Source organism: Phragmites australis, chromosome 6 (genome assembly GCF_958298935.1).
Source record: "Phragmites australis chromosome 6, lpPhrAust1.1, whole genome shotgun sequence".
Classification (NCBI taxonomy): Eukaryota; Viridiplantae; Streptophyta; class Magnoliopsida; order Poales; family Poaceae; genus Phragmites; species Phragmites australis.
In genome coordinates this window covers 11,273,019-11,292,986 of record NC_084926.1, presented here as the reverse complement: position 1 = coordinate 11,292,986, position 19,968 = coordinate 11,273,019, and the positions used below count along the sequence as shown (strand labels likewise).

Here is a 19,968-nt window from a genome sequence, read left to right as displayed (position 1 = left end):
AAATGACGTCGTTGAAAAAAATTCTTTTTTTTATCATATTTGGGCTTATCATATATTTCTTTAAGAGTAGTCCAAACGAGATAAATGTCTTCAAGCGGTATGATAGATTCAACCACATGTATACCCAAAAGATTAAATAAAATATTAGTAACTTGACCATTGAGATATACGCATTTATGTTCCTCTTTGGATGTTAACCAGATGTCACTATGGAAAAAAAATACTTATATCTACTTACCTTGCTAGGTTATGAACTTCTATTCATGGCAGGAGGATGTCTTGTCAACGTTTCATCTTCTCACGAATTTCTGCAAACAACATCTCTCAAGTTCTTTATGTCGAAGTTGATTCTCTCAACTTCGATATCTCTCTCATAGACCTAACTGGAAGAATACTCGCATATTATTTTTCCTCTATAGAACGCACCCACACATAAGAAGATGAACACGAGCGGACGAGCATAAAGCTCGGTGGCAACGCTTCCAGATAGAGACAAGCCAATAGAGGTTTGAGCCTCCATTCCGCACCCTCCAAGCCACCAACGAAGACCACGTCGTGAGAAAACGCCTGTAAAAATAAGATGAACATGAGTTTTCGTGTAGCGCTGCACGCCACCTTTTTCTCCTTTGTTTCTTAACCTTACGATCCATACGGCTGGCCCTCACGGTCGCTTAAATAGACGCTGGACTCACACCAGTACTACTCCGCGCAACAATCATCAACAAACTAACATACTTAATCCCTAAACTCTAGGACTCTACCCGCCGGCCAACTCATCTAATCCAATCAGACGAACCACCCTAACAAACAAAGACCCGATCTCACGATTAGGATATACTCATATACATATACACGTGCTCACAACGTGCACATGCACTTGATTTGCATGCACATACACGCATGCACATATGCATGATTTGTACAAGACTCGACTAAAACTCAAACGCAACACGACTAACGCTAACACTTACACTTCTATGCAGTCCAAAGCCACAATCACTCGTCGGACGTTAATGTCTGCTAGTGCCAAGTTCAGAACCTCACAGCACGCCATTGCCTCTGAGCCGGAAGCTCCACCAATCCATCAAAAACGATACAATAGCTGCCTGAAACACACCCGCATTCCTCCCCTGGTCTCGCAACCACGCCATCGACATGAATCTTCAGTAAATTTGCCGAGGGCGCGATCCATTTGCCGTTCTGCCGGTCACAGAGACGCTTTCGATTTTGTTCGTGGTACAGATCGGCGTAGTTGACTCCAGTTCCTTGAGAAAGTAGCTAAGTATCTGTGTATTACAATAAAAATATAAATATTGGATGTATTGTTGCTGAATGAATATATTAGGAGCGATATGTAGTTTGATTTCAGGTTAGATTTGAAAAAGAAGAGGAGATTATCCGCTAATTATTTTTCTAATTTATTTTTATTAGTAAATCCGGTTCCATATTTGTATCAGTAACCAAGTAAAGAAGCTGGATGACGAGAGTTAATGGTAAAAATGGATAAATTATTTAAATTTTAAATTTTTTATTATATAATAAGAGAGTAGAGTAAGAGATTATAACAGAACTGACTCGTATTTTATATAATATAGATTTGTTCACAAATCCAACTGTAGACGATGAGCTCTGGAACTCGTTCTCAAGAATTGTTTTCCTCGTTGTCCAAATGAGTGTTATTCGTTTGGGCCGTGTTAACTACACGACCCATGCATATAAGGCCCAACTCATATTTCAAGCCCAACCCTGCACTCATGGCCCCAAATACGTAATCGCTGGATCTTTTCTCCGCGTCCGTGGCGCGATGGCTCCGTCGGCGGTTACGTGCTCGCGCGCGAGCCACCACCACTCGTCCCGTCGTCCGTTCCCCACCTCACCCTCTTCTTCTCCCCCTCTTCTCCTCCCCACCTTAAAACCCGTCGCCGCCATGACGCTGGCATCCACCTCGCCTCTCGCCGTGGCCGCCCGACCCAAGACCTTCCAGCGCTGCGCCCCTCGCCGCATCCCTCGCGTCTCCTGCCAGGCAGTCCCCGACCGCCCGGCTCGCGGCGGCAACGCGTCGAACGGCTCGCCCGCGCCGCTGCCGAGGTGGTGCGCCGCGGTCTCCGCCGCACTCGCGGTGGCCATGGTCGCCGCGATGCCGGCATATGCGGACCTGAACAGGTTCGAGGCCGAGCAGCGGGGCGAGTTCGGCATCGGCTCCGCCGCGCAGTTCGGCTCGGCCGACCTCAAGTACGCGCACCCTCAGTCTCTTCTTCTTGCTCGTGTTGTTGCATTGGGTTTCTGATTTTCTAATTTCGCGAGTGGCTTTGCAGGAAGGCTGTCCATATTAACGAAAATTTCAGGTGGATTCTTAATTTCACTTGTTCAAGTTAATTAGAATTCATTGGTGTCAACTTCTGCTGTTGCTGATATATTTAAGGGAATAGTGGGGAAAGGGGATCCAGTATATTTCAACTTCAATAGTGAACTTCCGTTACACTCGGGTTTTGCCTGTTTGAGTCTGAATGTCATTTTGGCTCTCTGTAAGTGTAGGTATTAGCGCACTCCATAGAGCTTCACTACTACTCACATATAATGATGATATCCTTGTGTGTGCACATTATTTTGTCACAAAAAAAAATTCAGCCAGAAACGATCTAGACCAAGCTGATGTCATTGTCGTTATGTTGGTATTGTGGGCAGAGAGTCACATGTCAGTATGTCTGGAGTCTAGATGGATTTTGCATTTTCTGAGCATTGCTTGAACTCATATACTAGATGGAAACCTCTTGTTCTATTAGATTCCTATATATTGTTCAAAAGAATTACTGCAAGTACGCTGGAATTAAGCGATTTTTTAGGAGAATAATTATTTAAAATATTGATGACTAAAGGAAATAGTACATTTTGTTATTCCTCATCTCCACTTTATTGATGTAGGCGGGCAAATTTCACAGCTGCTGATATGAGAGAGTCAGATTTTAGTGGTTCTACATTCAATGGTGCCTATCTTGAAAAGGCTGTTGCTTACAGAGCAAATTTCACTGGTGAGTGAAACTACACCTTTTCATTTTCTATGTGCTCATACTTGATGATTGTAGCATGCTTGATGCGCATAATTACCTTTCTTAAGTGGTCAGTGGTCCTCTGATGTACCTTACCAGGGACGCCACTCCACCAGAGATATCGTAGAGACCCTCTCATCTACTACTTTAACAAGCACCTCATTAATCCTTCTGAGTATAAATTCAGAACAGGAAGCTAATTGTAGTTCATTTTCTTTATCTTGTTTTAAATTGACTCAACACGGTATTATTTATTTTAAAGTTGGGCAGTGGTTCTGGGCTTCTGGCATTCACGTAAGAGGTGAATGGGACTCGACCTGGGTGGGTTCTCACATCTGTGCGCCCAACACTTTGCCCTAGGAGAGTTTTTAATCAACACAAGAAACCTCCCTAATTATTAGTGAAAACTGAAGAAAATTACAAAAGTAGCTGTATCTATTTTTTTATTTCTTAGTGATTTTTACTGCATTTGAGAGTATTGTTAGATATATGTATATGTAGCTTGTTTTTTCCCTCTAGTTGGAGGGGTTTTCTGCATATGTACCTTGTACATCTAGCCCCTTTGGGCACGGAATAGAGTTGAGTTGCATATACAAGTGAAATAAATTTTGTTGGTTTCCTTGTAACATGATCTACATGATAAAAGTATTTATATTTATAAAAAAGTTTAAAATTTTCTGTGAGAAAATGTATTTGTTAAACCAAGTTAAATGCATAGTTTACTTTTTGTTAATCCAAAAATCATGAAACTAATTTTGTTAGTCTTCTTACATGATCCTATGTCTTTTAAAAATACATGAACTCATGAATTAGTTATTGTAACATACAGGATTGTGTAAATGTGTTGCGACTAGATTAATTCATAACCGACCCATCACACCTCAAAAATTAGTGAAATCACTTTTATTAGTTTATGTATACTATGATTTACATAGGAAAAATAATAGTAGACATGAAAAAAAAATTCAAAGGGGAGGCCCACACCCCCAGCCACAAAGGGACTGAGGGGCGCCTCCGAGGGTGGGAGCCGGGGATCGAACCCGGGTCTCCCACCTGGGGACAGTCTCCAGGAACCACTCGGTTCAGCTACTCTCCTATGAAAAAGTTAATTACAATGTTGTTTCTTAACATATTCACTTTATGCTTGTGAACTTTGTAAAAATCATAGAGAAATTAATAAAACTCTAAATAAAGTGAGATCAATTTTAAAGATCCTCTTAAGATACATTCTATACAAGAAAAATATGTGTTTGCATGTTAAGCTTTTCTTTAACATGAGTTAATAACTGAGCCTCATGCTTCAACATTTTTTTATTTTTTTCAAACTTCCTCCCTATAGAATATGATACAAACAACATTATTTTTGAATTTTTTTTCACAGAAGGTCTTAGAATTGTGTCTAGTTTTTTTAGGATTTTTTTTTTTCGAATTTTTTGAATTCAAATTCGGTCACTGTTCGGTTTCTGAAACCGAGCCGGACCGAGAGCCTGGTTATTGCGCATTTTGGTCGGTTACCGACAAATTTTTGAACCCTGCTCTTGTCGAGCCCATGACCTACCGTCACGGTTCAAAAAACCGACGGTAACCGCTCAAAAATCGTGATAACCGACCTTCTCGCTCCGGTTCGGTTTCAGAAACCGAACGGTAACCGAATTTGAATTCAAAAAAATTGAAAAAATAAATCATAGTATAAATAAGCTAATGAAAGTGGTTTCACTAATTTTTGAAGTGTGATGGGTCAGTTATGAATTAATCTAGTCGCAACATATTTACACAATCATGCATGTTACAATAACTAATTCATGAGTTCATGTATTTTTAAAAGACATAGGATCATGTAAGAAGACTAACAAAATTAGTTTCATGATTTTTGGATTAGCAAAGAGTAAACTATGTATTTAACTTGGTTTAACAAATAAAATTTCTCACAGAAAATTTTGAACTTTTTTATGAGTATAAATACTTTTATCATGTAGATCATGTTACAAGGAAACCAAAAAAATTTGTTTCACTTGATTTGAAGCTCAGATGAATTAGTTATTGATTTTACAAGATTGAGATAATTTTTGGGTTTTTTGTTGAACTTCACTTAAAATCGAGAAAACCGCTCGATAAATCGCAAAAACCGCTCGGGTGGACCGGTTACCGAACGGCTAAAATCGCGATTTTTTTTCCAAATTTCAAATTTTGCCAAATGAATTTTGTCTGAATTTTTTTGAATTCTCGACCAGTTACCGCAATAACCGCGAATTTTCGGTTACCGTCGGAGCTCGGTAACCGAGCTCCGGTCGGCAAGGTTAGTGGGTCTATAAGATCAAGACTCGCTCTGATGGCTCTCTTGAGCGTTACTAGGCTTGTCTTGTGGCTCGTGGTTTTCAGTAGGAACATGGTCGTGACTATGATGAGACTTTTGCTCCAGTTGCTCACATGACCACTGTTCGGACTCTTGTGGCTATTGCCTCTGTTGGTCCATCTCTCAGCTAGACGTCAAGAATGCTTTTCTCAATGGGCGAGCTGCATGAGGAGATATACATGCAGCCACCTCTAGGATACTCTGTTCCTAATGACATGGTTTGTCGTCTGCATCGCTCTATATGGTCTCAAATAGGTTCCTCGTGCTTGGTTTTAGCGCTTCTCTTCTATTGTTACTGATGTTGGCTTTTAGCCTAGTGACCACGACCTAGCTCTTTTTATTCACACTTCTCGTGGTCGCACGCTTCTTCTTCTCTATGTTGGTGACATGATTATCATGGATGATGACTCTTAGTTCATTGACTTTGTGAAGAAGCGTCTCAGTGACAAGTTCTTAATGTCTGACTTGGGCCCCCTTCACTACTTCCTTGAGATCAATGTCTCTTCTACGCCTAACGGTATCTACCTCTCTCAGGAGAAGTACAGTCAGGACCTTCTTGCTCGTGTTGCTCTCACTGATCACTGCATAGCTAAGACACCTATGGAGTTTGGTGTTCACTTGCGGCTCACTGACGGTGAGCCTCTTGCAGATCCCACTAGCTATCGCCACCTAGTTGGGAGTCTTGTCTATCTTGGGATCATTTGTACTGACATTTCTCACTCTGTCCATATCCTCAAGTCAATTTGTTTCTGTTCCCACTCAACTACACTACACCCACCTTCTCCGTGTTCTACGCTACCTTCGTGGCACCGTTTCTCGTAGTCTTTTCTTTCCTTGCTCCAGCTCACTCCAGCTTCAGGCATACTCTGATGCGACCTAGGCTAGTGATCATTCAGATCGTCATCCGCTCTCTGCCTATTGTGTTTTCCTTGGATCCTCTTTGGTTGCCTCGAAAATCAAGAAGCAGACAGCCGTTTCCCGTTCGAGTGCTGAGGCTGAGTTGTGGGTTATGGCGGTGTTGATAGCTGAGGTAACCTGGCTATGGTGGCTCCTTGAGGACTTCGGTTACTGCACCGACTCCCTTCTCCTCTGACAGCACCGGTGCGATCAGTATTGCTGAGGATCCCGTGAAGCATGAACTTACCAAACACATCGGAGTTGATGCTTCCTATATGAGATCGCAGGTGTAGGCCGAGGTTGTCTCTCTTTGTTATGTGCCTTCAGAGCTTCAGTTAGCCGATTTCTTCACAAAGGCATAGACGAGGGCACAACACAGCTATTTCCTCTCCAAACTCAGTGTTGTAGATTCACCATGAGTTTGAGGGGGTTGTTAGATATATGTATATGTAGCTTGGTTTTTTCCTCTAGTTGGAGGGGTTTTCTGCATATATACCTTGCACATCTAGCCCCTTTGGGCATGGAATAGAGTTGAGTTGCATAATTCCAACAAACATGACCTCAAAAGAGGTTAGCCTTTTCATGCAGTTTTTTTATGATATAATTTTCACAGTGATGTTTGGTTTTTTTCAGGTGCTGATTTGAGTGATACTTTAATGGACCGCATGGTAAAACCTGGATTAGTACATTTAGCTTTGATATGTTAATTCAACATACCAATATTTTGTCCAAATGCATGCGATCTCGTATGTTTATTGAAAAATACGGTCCATACTTCCGTTGATTGTAGGCATAGATGGAGTCTACACAGCTAAATTTCTAGGTCAGCATTCAACATTTTCCCTATGTTTCCTCCTTTTGTGTAGTAATAATTATGATGATGGAAATTGTACTTGATTCTTAAGGTTAACAAAAGATATCAGAATAGAACCCAAGTCGGTGCACTATTGGCTTCCTCTGTTTCTGGCATCCTTTCGTAAATCTTTGAATAGCATGGAGAAGCCTAATTCTCTGTCAGATCGAACTTTCAGGGTTTCTAGAATGAGATAGAAGAGTGAAACAAAAGGGAACTTTATAATGAAAAACTACAACCTTTCACTATGCAATTACTGACTAAGGAAGTCAATGTGGTTAATCTCCTAATTAGCACAAGTACTATCTTTGTTATATCTGTTTGAGGGGTCATGGAGCATCGTTTATTGGATCTTTTGTGGTTGAAGAGCTGCTGCGGTTTCCATGTGTCTCCATTTATCAGTAAAACTGAGTACCTGCATTTCTACAGAAATCAGGTTATCCTGTATAGAAAACTTTGTCTACTAATCTAAGATGTTCAAGTACATGGAGTGACATGAGAATTTAACTAATAACAATAAAAAAAGGTGGATACTGCATCTTCTGCTGGGCCCTGGATTCATGTTAGCTCTTTTAAAATGAAGGAAGAGCGAGCAACATTTCTCTATGTTCGGCACATACACCCCTTCCTTCTGGAGCAATGCAAACCAAAGCTAGTCATATTTTGAGGAGCTCTCTGCATTACTAAAATAAAATTATAGAAATACTAAATTAGTTATTGGTCCTGCAGTTAGCAATGATGATGTGCAAAACAAATCCTCATTTTTTCTAAATAACAAACAATGCAATTTTCTTTTGGGATGTTAGATAGGAATTTAATGAAGCATAACTCTTGGTCAGTGTAGGTGTACTTTTTTCGGAATAACTGTGTGTAGGAGAGCTACCAACACAAATATATTAGGGGCTCAAGGTTATTTTACAGATAGCCTACAAGGGCAAAGCCAAAAAAAGGGAAAAAAAGAGAGACAGAAACGCAGAAGCTAAACTGTATGAAGATTAAACGAGATAAATAAACACAGTAGCAGGCAAAATCCTTCTTTTATATCCTGGCAATCATCTGTTGCAGGCATCTTTTTGAGGCATTTTGCCAGCTAGGCTCTTGAGTCCAGATGCTGCTTCCTCCATGAGATCATAGCTAGGTTTTGCAGTGTGGTGGCCAATGTGTTTCTGAAGATTCGCTTGTTTCTTTGCTTCCTTCACTGCCAAGCCATTAGGATGGGCAGTGTCTTGGTGCGCTTCAATGGCCATTCTGAGGTCACAACTCTTTTGAGCCATCAGTCCATTAGGCAGCAAGCTAGTGGGTGGAAGAGTTGCCAGGCTGCAATCATTGACCACAGTTGGCGATTGGCGAGCAGTGGCTGCATGTTTTCGAGCTCCTGTTGCACTTTGAGGAAAATTATTGGTTTGATAATCCTCTTGCCATTAGCCGTTGGGTCGTCCAAATTCTGTTTTTATAAGGCAAGTCAGATGAAGAACCGGGTGTAGTAATAGAATCTTATATTACTTCTGGTGTTATGTACTTAATGCATGCGTTGTTAGACTTGCAAATATCGATTCAAGTTTGATATACCATGGCAACTAGTGGAGCCTATGCTCCTTTTCTTAATTTGTTATTATCAAAGTTGTCTAATTATATACTTCCCTTACACATTTGCCTTCAAACAAGTCTTGAGACTACGAATATTATTGTTGACAGGTTCTCAATGAAGCTAACCTTACGAATGTTGTTCTTGTACGGTCAGTCCTCACACGTAGTGATCTCGGAGGAGCAATCATTGAAGGCGCTGACTTCAGTGATGCTGTTATCGACCTAACACAGAAACAGGTACATAATTACTTAAATGGCAATACCATCGCATAACTGGCACTTAAGGTTTATGATCCTTCTAAACAAAGTTTGTGAATTTTGTGATTCCACTGATATGTTCTGGGAAAAATACTGACTGATAAGCAGCCGAGCACATAAGTATCTAAATTTGGTGCCTTCCGTTTTCTATTTCAAAGTGTTGATATAAGTGTAATTTACTGTGCTTTATAAATTCTTACTATTTGATTTTTCTGTTAGTAGTTTGTAAAAGCTGGCTAGTAAAAATTTGAATAATGCAGAAGCAAGGCATAGAAGAGCAAAATCAAATACGTGGATGTCCTCCCTGAGTATGATGATGGACTTCTCTATTATCACCCTGGATTGGAAGTAACTATACTGTTGGGTGGATCATCAGAAGCCAAAACTAAATTTGTATGCGGCATTTAAGTACATTTCATATTCTTCACCAAACTATAATATACTAAAGGATCAACTTATGATGCCATATTGCCATGTTACTCCTAGAGATCGTCAGGGTCCATGGTCATTGTTTGTGTGAGTTCTTAATATAGTTATAAGCTCGCAAACTGAAGATGATGCATTCTGATCATTTTTTCAGGCTTTATGCAAATATGCAAGCGGAACCAACCCCTTGACAGGGGTAAGCACTCGAAAAAGCCTAGGATGTGGCAACAGCCGTCGAAATGCATATGGGAGCCCTTCGTCCCCTCTGTTGAGTGCCCCACCACAGAAACTTCTCGACCGCGATGGTTTTTGTGATTCAGCTACCGGTATGTGTGATGCAAAATGAGAGAGATCAACCTACTACAGAAACTGGGCACTGGATGCTGTATATACATGGAGATTGGGTGAAAGACAGCAGAATAGTGCAGAAAAACAGTCGTTTCTTCTCCTTTTGCAAGTGTTGTAACATTGCAACGGAATCAGGTGAACTTTGGGATGTAGATATGGGCGCTGAGCACTGAATGCCGCATATACTATAATATGTATATGAAGTAGATCGTATCATATGCCTCTTGCTCGAAAGAACTGCTCCCTGCTTTGTTCTGAAGCCAAAATATACCCAAAAGCAGAAGTTAACCACAGGAGTGTTCCAGTAAATAAACTTTTCACTCCATTTCAATGAATTGAGGTACATCTATAAATTTCACAAACATTGCTGATGCAACGGCAGCGACCAGAGCTGCCGTTTTGAATGATAGACTGCATAAATAGACGTCCATCGACAGCTCGACTATTTTACAAATTGTCAAGTCAGTTACTGAAGCTCCTTAGCTTCAGCTTTGAGCTACTTATTAACATCAGGTCCAGAGACCTGATGTCAAATAATATATATAACCACTTTGGTTACATATTTATTATGCATATTTATATCTTCATGTACCATGACATGTATAGACGGCTATATTTGTACACTAAATCAGATTTTGGTGGTATGAATTGTATACGGTATCCAATGGATTTGTGTACGTTTTGTAGCAGCTATTTCCACAGGTCAGCGTCGCCTCCGCCAGAGGCAGACGTGGAAGCGTAGTCCAAGGCCTCTTCCTGCTGCTTGCTCTCAGCAAGAAACAGCTGTGCCGGATTGGAGTAACTGGACTCTTTCGGAGTGCCGTCGCCGTGGCTGAACAGCTGAGACGCGACGAACTTGTCGAGAACCCTCCAGTCGGTGACCGAGTCGTCGCCGGCGGCCATGTAAGCCGCCTCCATTGGCAGTTGCTGCGTGTTATACCTCGAAGCCTCGTCGGGGGACTGGAGGCTGCAGCTCCCATGGCCAATGTAGGCGGGAGGCTTGGGGCTCTCTAGCTGAGGAAGATGCTGCAAAAAGGCCTCTTGGCTGAGCAGTAGGTGATGGTACTCCAGCTCCTGTTTGCATTGGTATAGCTGCTGTCCACCGTACACCACCGTGGCATTCGGGTGGTGGTGGTGCACCAGCTGCCTCGGCGAGCCGAGGTCTGGCATGAACCCGGCGACGTGGTCGTCGAACCAGCACGGCGAGCCGTCGGCCATTCTCCGCACCGTCGCCACTCGCTTCTTGAACACCCTGCAGACCACCCATCCTTCCTCCTGAATCATGCAATTGTTGTCAGGCTCGGTCACAAAAAATGGAAGAACTCTTCTGCCAGGTAGTTTAACGTACAGGGGTAGCTCCGTTCTCGTTGGTCTCGAGGCGGTACTCGTGCATGATCCAGTTGGACTTCTGGCCGTTGGGCGCGCGGCCCCTGTAGAAGACGAGCGTCTTCCTCATCCCGACGAGGTAGCTTTTGGTGTAGATGGGCTTGTCCCGCCCCGTAGCCTTCCAGAAGCCGGCGGTGGTCGCCCGGTTGGTGCGGGTGCCCGTCGGGTACTTCTTGTCCTTGTGGCTGAAGAAGTACCACTCGTTCTGCTCCTCCATCCCGATCTTGCACTTCTCTGTTCATTCCGAATGTAATGTCAATTAACCATTCGTTGCATGAATGAGTGGTAAAGCAAGTAGCAACTCCGTTGCATGAACTACGTACTGTCAGAATGTAGTGGTTACCTTGGAGATCCCAAGGTTCAATTTTGTAGAGATCTACGTCTTTTATGACGTCGAGGTCGATCTTGTCCGACGCCACCTTCTTCCTCAGGTAGTAATCGACGAGTTCCTCGTCGGTGGGGTGGAAACGAAATCCAGGCGGGACATGGGAGAAAGTGTCCATCTTATTCGACTGATCCAGTAACTGCGTTAGCTATAGATCACATGAAAATATTGTCAGTATATCATCAAGCTTGTTACAAACATGCATTGATGCATGCTTGATCTACGCCAGCATGTTTTATCTATGGAAATGCACAAATTTACATGTACCACGAACATGAAGAAAGTCTAGGTGTTCAGATCCCAAATTACTTTCTCGTTTCAGTTCATATCCTCTCCACTTTTTTCTAAGGACTTATCTTCTTTTGTTGTAACATTTTTACGTTGCTCTTAAAAGGTTGGTACTTCGTACCCAAGTTTGGTAGATGAGGATAACAGCTGTGTACATATTTCGTTTACAACAAACAGATCAGAAGTTTTTAATGGTTTCATTTCCACTGGGATGATATTTTCCGGAAAAGCGAGCAATCATGACAGTACTGGATAAAAAGTACAATACTTTCATCATATATACGATCACCAGATTAATTCAAAGTTTCGTTTGGTTCCTTTTGTGCCAAGGAAGCTAGCTCAGTGCACATGCGGACCTTTCTGCTGAAAGACATGCAGTACCAGTACATGATCAAAATCATGTATGAAGTAACTAAATAGGCAACGATTAATGCAAACAGTATTCTCAATTCTGTGCCATAAATATGACACAGATTTTGTGAAAGGTTAAATCAGTTTAGAATGTTCACTTTGATAATGAACAAAAAAATCCTGTTGTGCAATGAATAAAAATTTATCGAAAATACTAGGTCTATCTGACATAAAATAATCAAGAGCGCATTGTAACAATGAAACAAAAGAAGAGAGGAAAGCGTAGAGTTTAGGGCCTATTTTAAATACATGAATTTTGTCGAAATTTCACACGAAACAATTCAATTCCTGTAGCAGGGAAAACTTCCCGCATTCCAAACTGGGCCTTAACTCCAGGTTGTCTATATTATATGAACTCGATATGGATCTTAATATTGTCTAAATCTAGTAGTTTGTTTTATGCAGCAAACAAATTAAGCAATAGACTCATTTGGGAGAGTATGGAATACCACCACTCCCAATGGGCAATGTACCCAAATGACGCCTTAGTATTACTGGCCTACTGGGCAGTCTCCATCTGGCAGCCCCCCAAAGGAAACTGTAAAGAAGGAGATCGATGTTCTCGCTCTTTTGCGTTCAAAATCTTCCATTAAAAACATGTAGAAATTGTCGAGGTTGTCTATCTGCTAATTAAGCCTGTATTCTATCTGAGCCTACAGGTCTGCAATCACACACACACAAACACAAACGAGAAGAGAGAGAGAGAGAGAGAGAGAGAGAGAGAGAGAGAGAGAGAGAGAGAGAGAGAGAGAGAGAGAGAGAGAGAGAGAGAGAGAGTTCTTACAATGCAGGGAAGAACAGAAGCCGGCCCGCGTGCGTGCCAAATCTAGTGTGTCCAATGAGTCCGACTCCTCGGAGAGCCAATCACAGACGAATCAGGCCTATCAAAGCACAGTCACACCTTCTTCGATTCTCCTTCACCAGTACAGCAGCCACCTCGCCAACCTAGTACCCTCGACCCCAAGATCGATCAGCAAGGCACCCTTCGCCCAACCAGCACAAATAACAACATGTATATATAAGTAGGACGCGCGCACGTACGGAGGGAGAGGACACACTAAAAGCTAGAGAAAAGATCGACCAGCAGAGAACATATGAGAGCTGGTGCTCACCACCTATCTGTAGCTCAGCTTCGGTTTATATATCAGCACAAGCTGGCGAGGCTAGCAGCAAGCCACGCTCGATCGCTTTCACCACCGGCCCGGGAGGGAATGAGGGGAGAGGGACGACACGGGGGATTCACGCGGACCGGTGTGGGGTGTGCGCGGAAAGCGCGGATGGATTGCGGGCAAAGTCTGGGTGTGCAGAAATCCAGGGATCCCTGGATCTGCTTGTGCCCTTGCCCGATTGGCCGCTCCGCCCGCGTTCCTCCCACTGTAACCGCCACCACCTCCACCCGCCACCAATAGCGACCGCCCGCGCGCGACTGCGCTACCCAGCAGCTGCTCACCCCTCCTCTAAGGCGCGCGCTCTCCCGGCCTGCACGTCTCTGTCTAGCGTGCCGTCCCTCTCGCGAGGAAGTGACAGGCAGAGAGGCCGGCCGGGCGCGGTGGGGGTGGAGGAGTGGAGTGAAATGTAACGGGGGACGCGGGGTTTCACTCATATATATGGTGGCGTTGCGTTGGAGAGGGTGCCACTGGAAGCTAGCTAGCTGGAGTCAGGAACACTGCTGCTGCTGCTATCAGCTGGCTGGAACGGAAAATTTCATAACGTGATGGGCACGTGTTTCGGAGAGTTTGATAAAAAAAAAATTATAGAATAAATAATGAGAATCAGCAGATGAACAGTACAAGCTAGTATAGCGGAGAATGTCTCGGAGGCGAACGCTCAAATTAACAGGAGCTAGCCTAGGCCGAGACCGATGCCTTCTCCGATAGTAGTTCATAACCTCGTAGTAGCTAGGGCACACCCTGGCCTTGGCCAGCTTCTGTGTCGTCGTAGTTTTCATCATGGTAGATCATCTCTCGATCGGCCGGGACCCACACCAACCGACCTAAGTAGTATATTTCGATGGCAACCCTTCTCCAAATGGAAATCCAGTATCAAAGAAGCCAAACATCTTATCCCAGTCCATATAGTCTTGTAATTAGGAGCGCAGTGAGTTAGTCATACATTAATTAATGAGTGTTTTTACAATGCTTGGGATTATACCTTCGGCGGTACCGAAATTTGGTACTTAGGTACCAAAATTTGGCATGTAAGAGAACGATCGATGCTTATATATAGTTCCCAGGGAAATTCTAGCTAGCTGGCTCGTTGTGTCATGCTACCTGAATAATCATTTGCTGAAACACAATAGCAATCCAGTCGTTTGGTGAAATAAAACTCGAAGATCTGGTCACTCACCTACCATGGCTCGCAGGTCAGAATTAGCTAGGGTATCGAAACATAAAACAAAGAACCGAAGAAGCAAGTCCTCGCTACACTACTCCTATATACTAATCCGAAGAAGAACCGAAGGAGAGCAAGAATGTATATGTGTGAGTCTAAGGGTGTATTTGGTTCTCCGTATCTCTATCATCTTAGCTAAGTGGATGCGTAGAATCTTTAAAAGAAGTCTATTTGGTTGTCCGTATTCACTGTTACAGTTTGGCTCGGCGTGTACAAATATATAGCCTCATCCTGGCCCGCAAGTGAATGAGCTTCACTTCATAGCCTGACCCGGCAGATACAGGCTCTGCATCCGCTAATGCAGGTGAGATCACTTGTCAGTGTCACAAAAATATCTTCATACGAATAACCAATTACAATATCAAATCTTGTATCTGCTCACACGACCTCAGATTCAGTCAACCAAACAAAAGCTTAGCTTAACTTGTCCAGACAGATACAATCAACCAAATACTATTTTTCTCAACAAATGACTTCGCTCAGTCTGCTTTCTCTCAACCTACTTATACATGTATTTCTATGAAACCTCGTCCGGGAAACCAAAGACACACTAAGAGATTCGTCGGGTGCCAATGCCGGCAGCAGGAATAGTTAGGTCGTGGCGACGAGTGGTCCAGCGTGGGCTCAACCTAGGGATGAAAACGGACGGGAACGGTCGGGAAAACCCTCTAACCATTTTCGTTTTCACATTTTCTCAGCCGGACGAAAACGAAAACGGGATAGACGGGAACGGAAACGGTCGGGACATAATCGGATGGTCGAAAACGAACTAATCCGATAGAGAAAATGGCGGTATCGGTCGGGATTCGAAAAACACAACGAAAACAAAACCCATAAAACCATCAAGATGTGTCAACATGTATAAGTTTAACATGACTATAATAAATGCATCATCCATGCTTAGTGAGATAACATGTGATATGACATAACGATGACATGTATATATTTAACCACACAAACAATAAGTCTCAAACAGATATATAAGTGAATGATAGTACAAATATCCATACAACCACACAAAGTCTTAACATAATAACATCGAACCACTAGTCCACCACAACGTCAACATATGACAATAATAGTACAACAAAACATGAACATAAACATTCTTCAATCACTCTCGGCCTACAGCTGCTCATAATCATTCATCACATCTGGATCACTTGCTATTTCTTCTTCTTTCTCCTGTAATTTTACAATGCATGAAAAAAGGACATGTTAGTCAGGCCGTACATGAAGAAACAAAAAAAAGAGCATAGCTAGAGAGCGAGTGTGTGATCAGCTTCGGACATCCATGCATCAAAATGACCAAGAGATTCTATGCACCTCCAGCATTGTACCATGAGAGGATAGTATAAGTATGGTAAGTACCTCATGCATCCGTTTATTAGAAATGGTCTCTAGAACCTCCAGATCATCCACAATGGAAGAAAATATCTTGGAATCTAAAAAATCAAACAAAGACACATACATCATATGCAATGACAAAGAAAATAACCAATTATTGCACAATTATAAATGGTAAACTATTTAAATTATCACCTTTTCTTCCTGCAGCTATCCAATCTTTGGTGCAAATTAATGCTTGTACCATCTCAGGATCAAGACGGCTGCGATAAGGATCAATGACACGGCCACCGGCACTAAAGGCAGACTCTGAAGCAACTGTTGACACTTGTATGGCCATCATATCACGGGCAATTCGTGAAAGAATAGGGTAATCTTCTGTATGGTTCTTCCAATATGCTAAAATATCAAATTGGCTCTGCTTCAAAAGTGGCTCTGCCATGTATTTGTCCAACTCACTTAGGCCATCTCTATCAGGGCCACAATCATCATATAAGAAGCTTTCTAGTTCATCATTTCTATTTCCCATGAGCTCATCTACTGGGTTTGTAGGTTCATTCACATTACTCTTTGCCTTTGAAGATATAGGTGCAGAACTAGCGTAAAATTGATACACCTTCTTTACAACACTAACAAACTCTTCAAGGTGAACTTGGTACAAACCACCATAGAACTTTCTCATGTAAAATTCTACAAGCTTTTTCTTGAACCTAGGATCAAGGAAGCATGCCACTGCAAGAGCAGTACTAGACTTATTCCAATATTTCTCAAACTTTGTATCCATAGCAGTTGCCATTTCACTAATAATGAAACTTTCACTAACTTTCCATTTACCAAGCAATTCTTTTATCTCACAGAAACCTTTATAAAACATATTTGCAGTTGGATATAAAGTACCAGAGAGAAGTTCAGTAAGATCATAGAATTTCATCAAGCACTGAAAAATAGTTATAGCCATATTCCATTCATCAGAAGATGGAGAAATTTTCTCGTACCTACGGCGATCCGAGGACTTAAGCCTCACAAAAGCAGGCTTGTAGTACAAGGCATCCCTCAGCATCAGATAGGTTGAATTCCACCTAGTTGAAACATCAAGTGAAAGACCCTTCGTTGTATCCAACCCACACTCAGTGTACACTCGAGCTAACACTTTGAACTTCATTTGCCTTTCTCTTTGGTCCTGACAAGAATCAATATGACAAGAACCAATAATGAGCAATGTCTTATTCCCGTGCTAGATATTACAACAGATTCTTGAATAAAAACACAAATAAATGAACACATGACATTATATCATTGTCATGGGAAATTCGAATGAACACTTTCTAAAATCATCATTTTATTTTCATCACAGTGACTAGAACACTTCCTAATATTTTATTTTCTTCACAATGACAGTCAATATCGCAACATTTCATTTTCATCACAATGAAGAGATATATTGCTATGATTGATAGTCATCACAGATTTACCTGCAGTAGAGCTGTCGGTCTTAGCATCGACTGTAGGTGGCGGCGGCGCCTCTAGGAGCAAGCGACCTAAACCAAGATACTTCTCTGGTGGCCTCGAGCTAGAAGGGGCTTCTCCAGTTGGTAGCATCGCGCTGCCCCTCACTTCACAAAGCTCACTTGCTAGTTGCTGTGGACAAAGCACACTGCACACAGCAGCACAAAGCGCACACATCAATACAGGCGTACATCACAATTGCACAAAGCTCAGTATAGCACAATTGCACAAACTCACGTCTTTCACGCTGGATGGTTGCCTCAAGATAAAATTTTCAATCACCAAAGTATTGAACTTTTGCCCTGAAATATTGATTGTTGCCTACAGAAAAGCATGTGCATGTTAGGCCTTGTTCAGACCAAATGGCTGAAAACTTGTTTAGATAAATTGTTCATTGTACCTTATGCTTCAGTGCAAGTAACTTTTCGGAGTTTGAGGGCAAACCATGCTGCAAAATCCTCGGTTATTATGTTCACAACATAATTGAATTTTAGGGCAAACCATGCTGCAAAATCTCCTGTTATTATATTCACAACATAATAATTTGAGCATATAGATGAAAAATAGAAATACCACTGCAATTTTCTCAAAATCCCTTGGAAACCAGCGGTCCTGGCGTGCGGCGGGCCGACTGCTGGCGTGGACGCCGTTGAGCGCCGTCGGGCGGAATGGCGCGTGGCCTTCCTGCTGCTTCGGCTTGACTGGAGCTCGCTGGCAGCTGGCTGGCGGGCCGCGGGCGTGCGTCTACTGCCTACTGGCTAGCGGGCTGCAGCTGGCTGGAGAGGGACTGCGGGAGCGCCGGTCGCCGGAGCGGGCGTCTACTGCCTACTGGCTAGCGGGAGCTGCGGCCTGCGGAGCTGCGGCCTGCGGAGCGGCAGCCGGCAGGAGCGCCGAGCGCGCTGGCTAGCAGCCTAGCGGGCGGCCGGGCGGGCGTGCCGCGTGCGTGCGCTGGAGGCTGGAGCTGCGGAGCGGGCGAGCGGCAGGAGCGCCGAGCGCGCTGGCTAGCTGCCGGCCGGGCGGGCGTGCGCTGGAGCAGTGGAGGCTGTGGAGTTGTCGGGCGGCGGCTGGCGGCTGGGAGGGCTGGGATGGCTCGAGTCGAGTGGATGAGGATGACACATGACCGGAACGGTGACAGTCTGACAGATGGAAAATGCTAGCAGGCCGGCAAACTACAGATGGGCCTTCGTGGGCTAGGGTTCATGTATTTAGGCCTTATCCCGCGAAGGAAAAACGGGACTAAAACGGAAATATCCCGAATAAAAACGGGAAAATTACAAAACGGACGAAAAAATATAAAACCGTTTCCGGTACCGTTTTCGCTCGAGCTATACCGTTTTCATCCCGTTTCCGAATAAGACCCGAAAAAACGAAAACGATCGGGAAAAATCGGGATACGGCACCGGGACGGTACGGGATTTTCCCGTTCCGTTTTCATCCCTAGCTCAACCTGATCACATTATGTAAGAAACCACCTTTAGTGACACAACATTAGTGACAGCCGAACAGAACATGTCACTAATGCAAAATATTAGTGATAGGTCTAGTGACGACCCGTCACTAATGTATGGCTCAGATCGGGACCCGACTAAGACCCGTCACTAATGAGTGTCTTTAGTGACAAGTCACCTCAAAGCCCATTACTAATGAGTGTCTTTAGTGACAGGTGTCCATCACACAACTGTCACTAAAAACTGTTATTAGTGACGTGTGATGTGTCCACCCGTCACTAAAGACTATCATTAGTGGCGGGTGATTGACCATAAGAGACCATATGAAACGCATGTTAGTGACAAGTCTAAACTGTGATCCATCACTAATAACCATCATTATTGATAGGTCGGAACCCGTCACTAATACGTTATCATTAATGACGCGTTCAGAGTGACGGATATAAGAGCTGTTACTAATGTACTGTTCTAATATAGTATCATTAGCTAACCTAGCTTTTCTCTCTATTTCCCTACCTAGCTAGCCTTCCTTAAGCCTCCTCTACATTGATCCATCTACTGGCGCTGACAGCTGATCCCTAGGGTCCACACTCACACTCTCGAAGATCCTGACCCTACTAATCTGTCAGTAAGTTTGCCAAAATGATCGAGGGCTCTACAAATCGATGAGCAAAGACCAGCATTGATCAATTGTTGGGAATGGTCCTAAATAGCACAGCACAACTAACATCGTGGTACTACTACTACCCAATGTGAGTTAGATCAATGTGGGAACCTATAGAGGTTAGTCTTTAATAATGATTTCGAGGTATGCTGGATAGTGGTTATGTGAATGGTGTTTTAGGAATCGATGTGTGCGCGTACGATGGACTCAGGGAAACATGAAGTTATACTGGTTTAGGCCTCTAGAGGATAATAGTCCTACGTCATGTGTGTTGTGTTATGGAAGATCTCAATTGGTTATAGAGATAGTTCTAGCTGACTACCAGACTTGATCTGCCCTTCTCTACAAACGTTGTAGGGAGGAGGAGGACTTA

General features: G+C 43.1%; 2 protein-coding genes across 4 annotated transcripts; one reads left to right on the top strand and one right to left on the bottom strand.

Annotated features, from left to right (window-relative positions):
• The first annotated feature begins 1,794 nt into the window (after positions 1-1,794).
• Positions 1,795-9,987, top strand: LOC133921667 (thylakoid lumenal protein TL20.3, chloroplastic-like). Of its 2 annotated transcripts, XR_009910310.1 has the most exons (7): positions 1,795-2,232; positions 2,316-2,345; positions 2,923-3,029; positions 6,931-6,965; positions 8,846-8,974; positions 9,256-9,388; positions 9,576-9,714. XR_009910310.1 is itself a non-coding variant. In XM_062366643.1 (6 exons), exons 1-6 carry the CDS (start codon positions 1,928-1,930, stop codon positions 9,765-9,767), a joined length of 798 nt encoding a protein of 265 aa, XP_062222627.1. In that variant the 5' UTR covers positions 1,806-1,927; the 3' UTR covers positions 9,768-9,987. The 2 variants fall into 2 exon arrangements, 1 of the variants encoding a protein (XP_062222627.1); XM_062366643.1 differs by lacking the exon at positions 9,256-9,388 and having other exon boundaries at positions 1,806-2,232; positions 9,576-9,987.
• A 112-nt stretch (positions 9,988-10,099) lies between these two features.
• On the bottom strand, positions 10,100-13,344 carry LOC133921666 (NAC domain-containing protein 7-like). 2 transcript variants are annotated; one of them, XM_062366642.1, is made up of 5 exons: positions 13,281-13,344; positions 13,024-13,184; positions 11,499-11,688; positions 11,118-11,389; positions 10,100-11,044 (listed from the first exon to the last, which is right to left on the bottom strand). In XM_062366642.1, exons 3-5 carry the CDS (start codon positions 11,656-11,658, stop codon positions 10,460-10,462), a joined length of 1,017 nt encoding a protein of 338 aa, XP_062222626.1. In that variant the 5' UTR covers positions 11,659-11,688; positions 13,024-13,184; positions 13,281-13,344; the 3' UTR covers positions 10,100-10,459. The 2 variants fall into 2 exon arrangements, with proteins under 2 accessions (XP_062222626.1, XP_062222625.1); XM_062366641.1 differs by having other exon boundaries at positions 13,024-13,338.
• Positions 13,345-19,968: the final 6,624 nt, after the last annotated feature.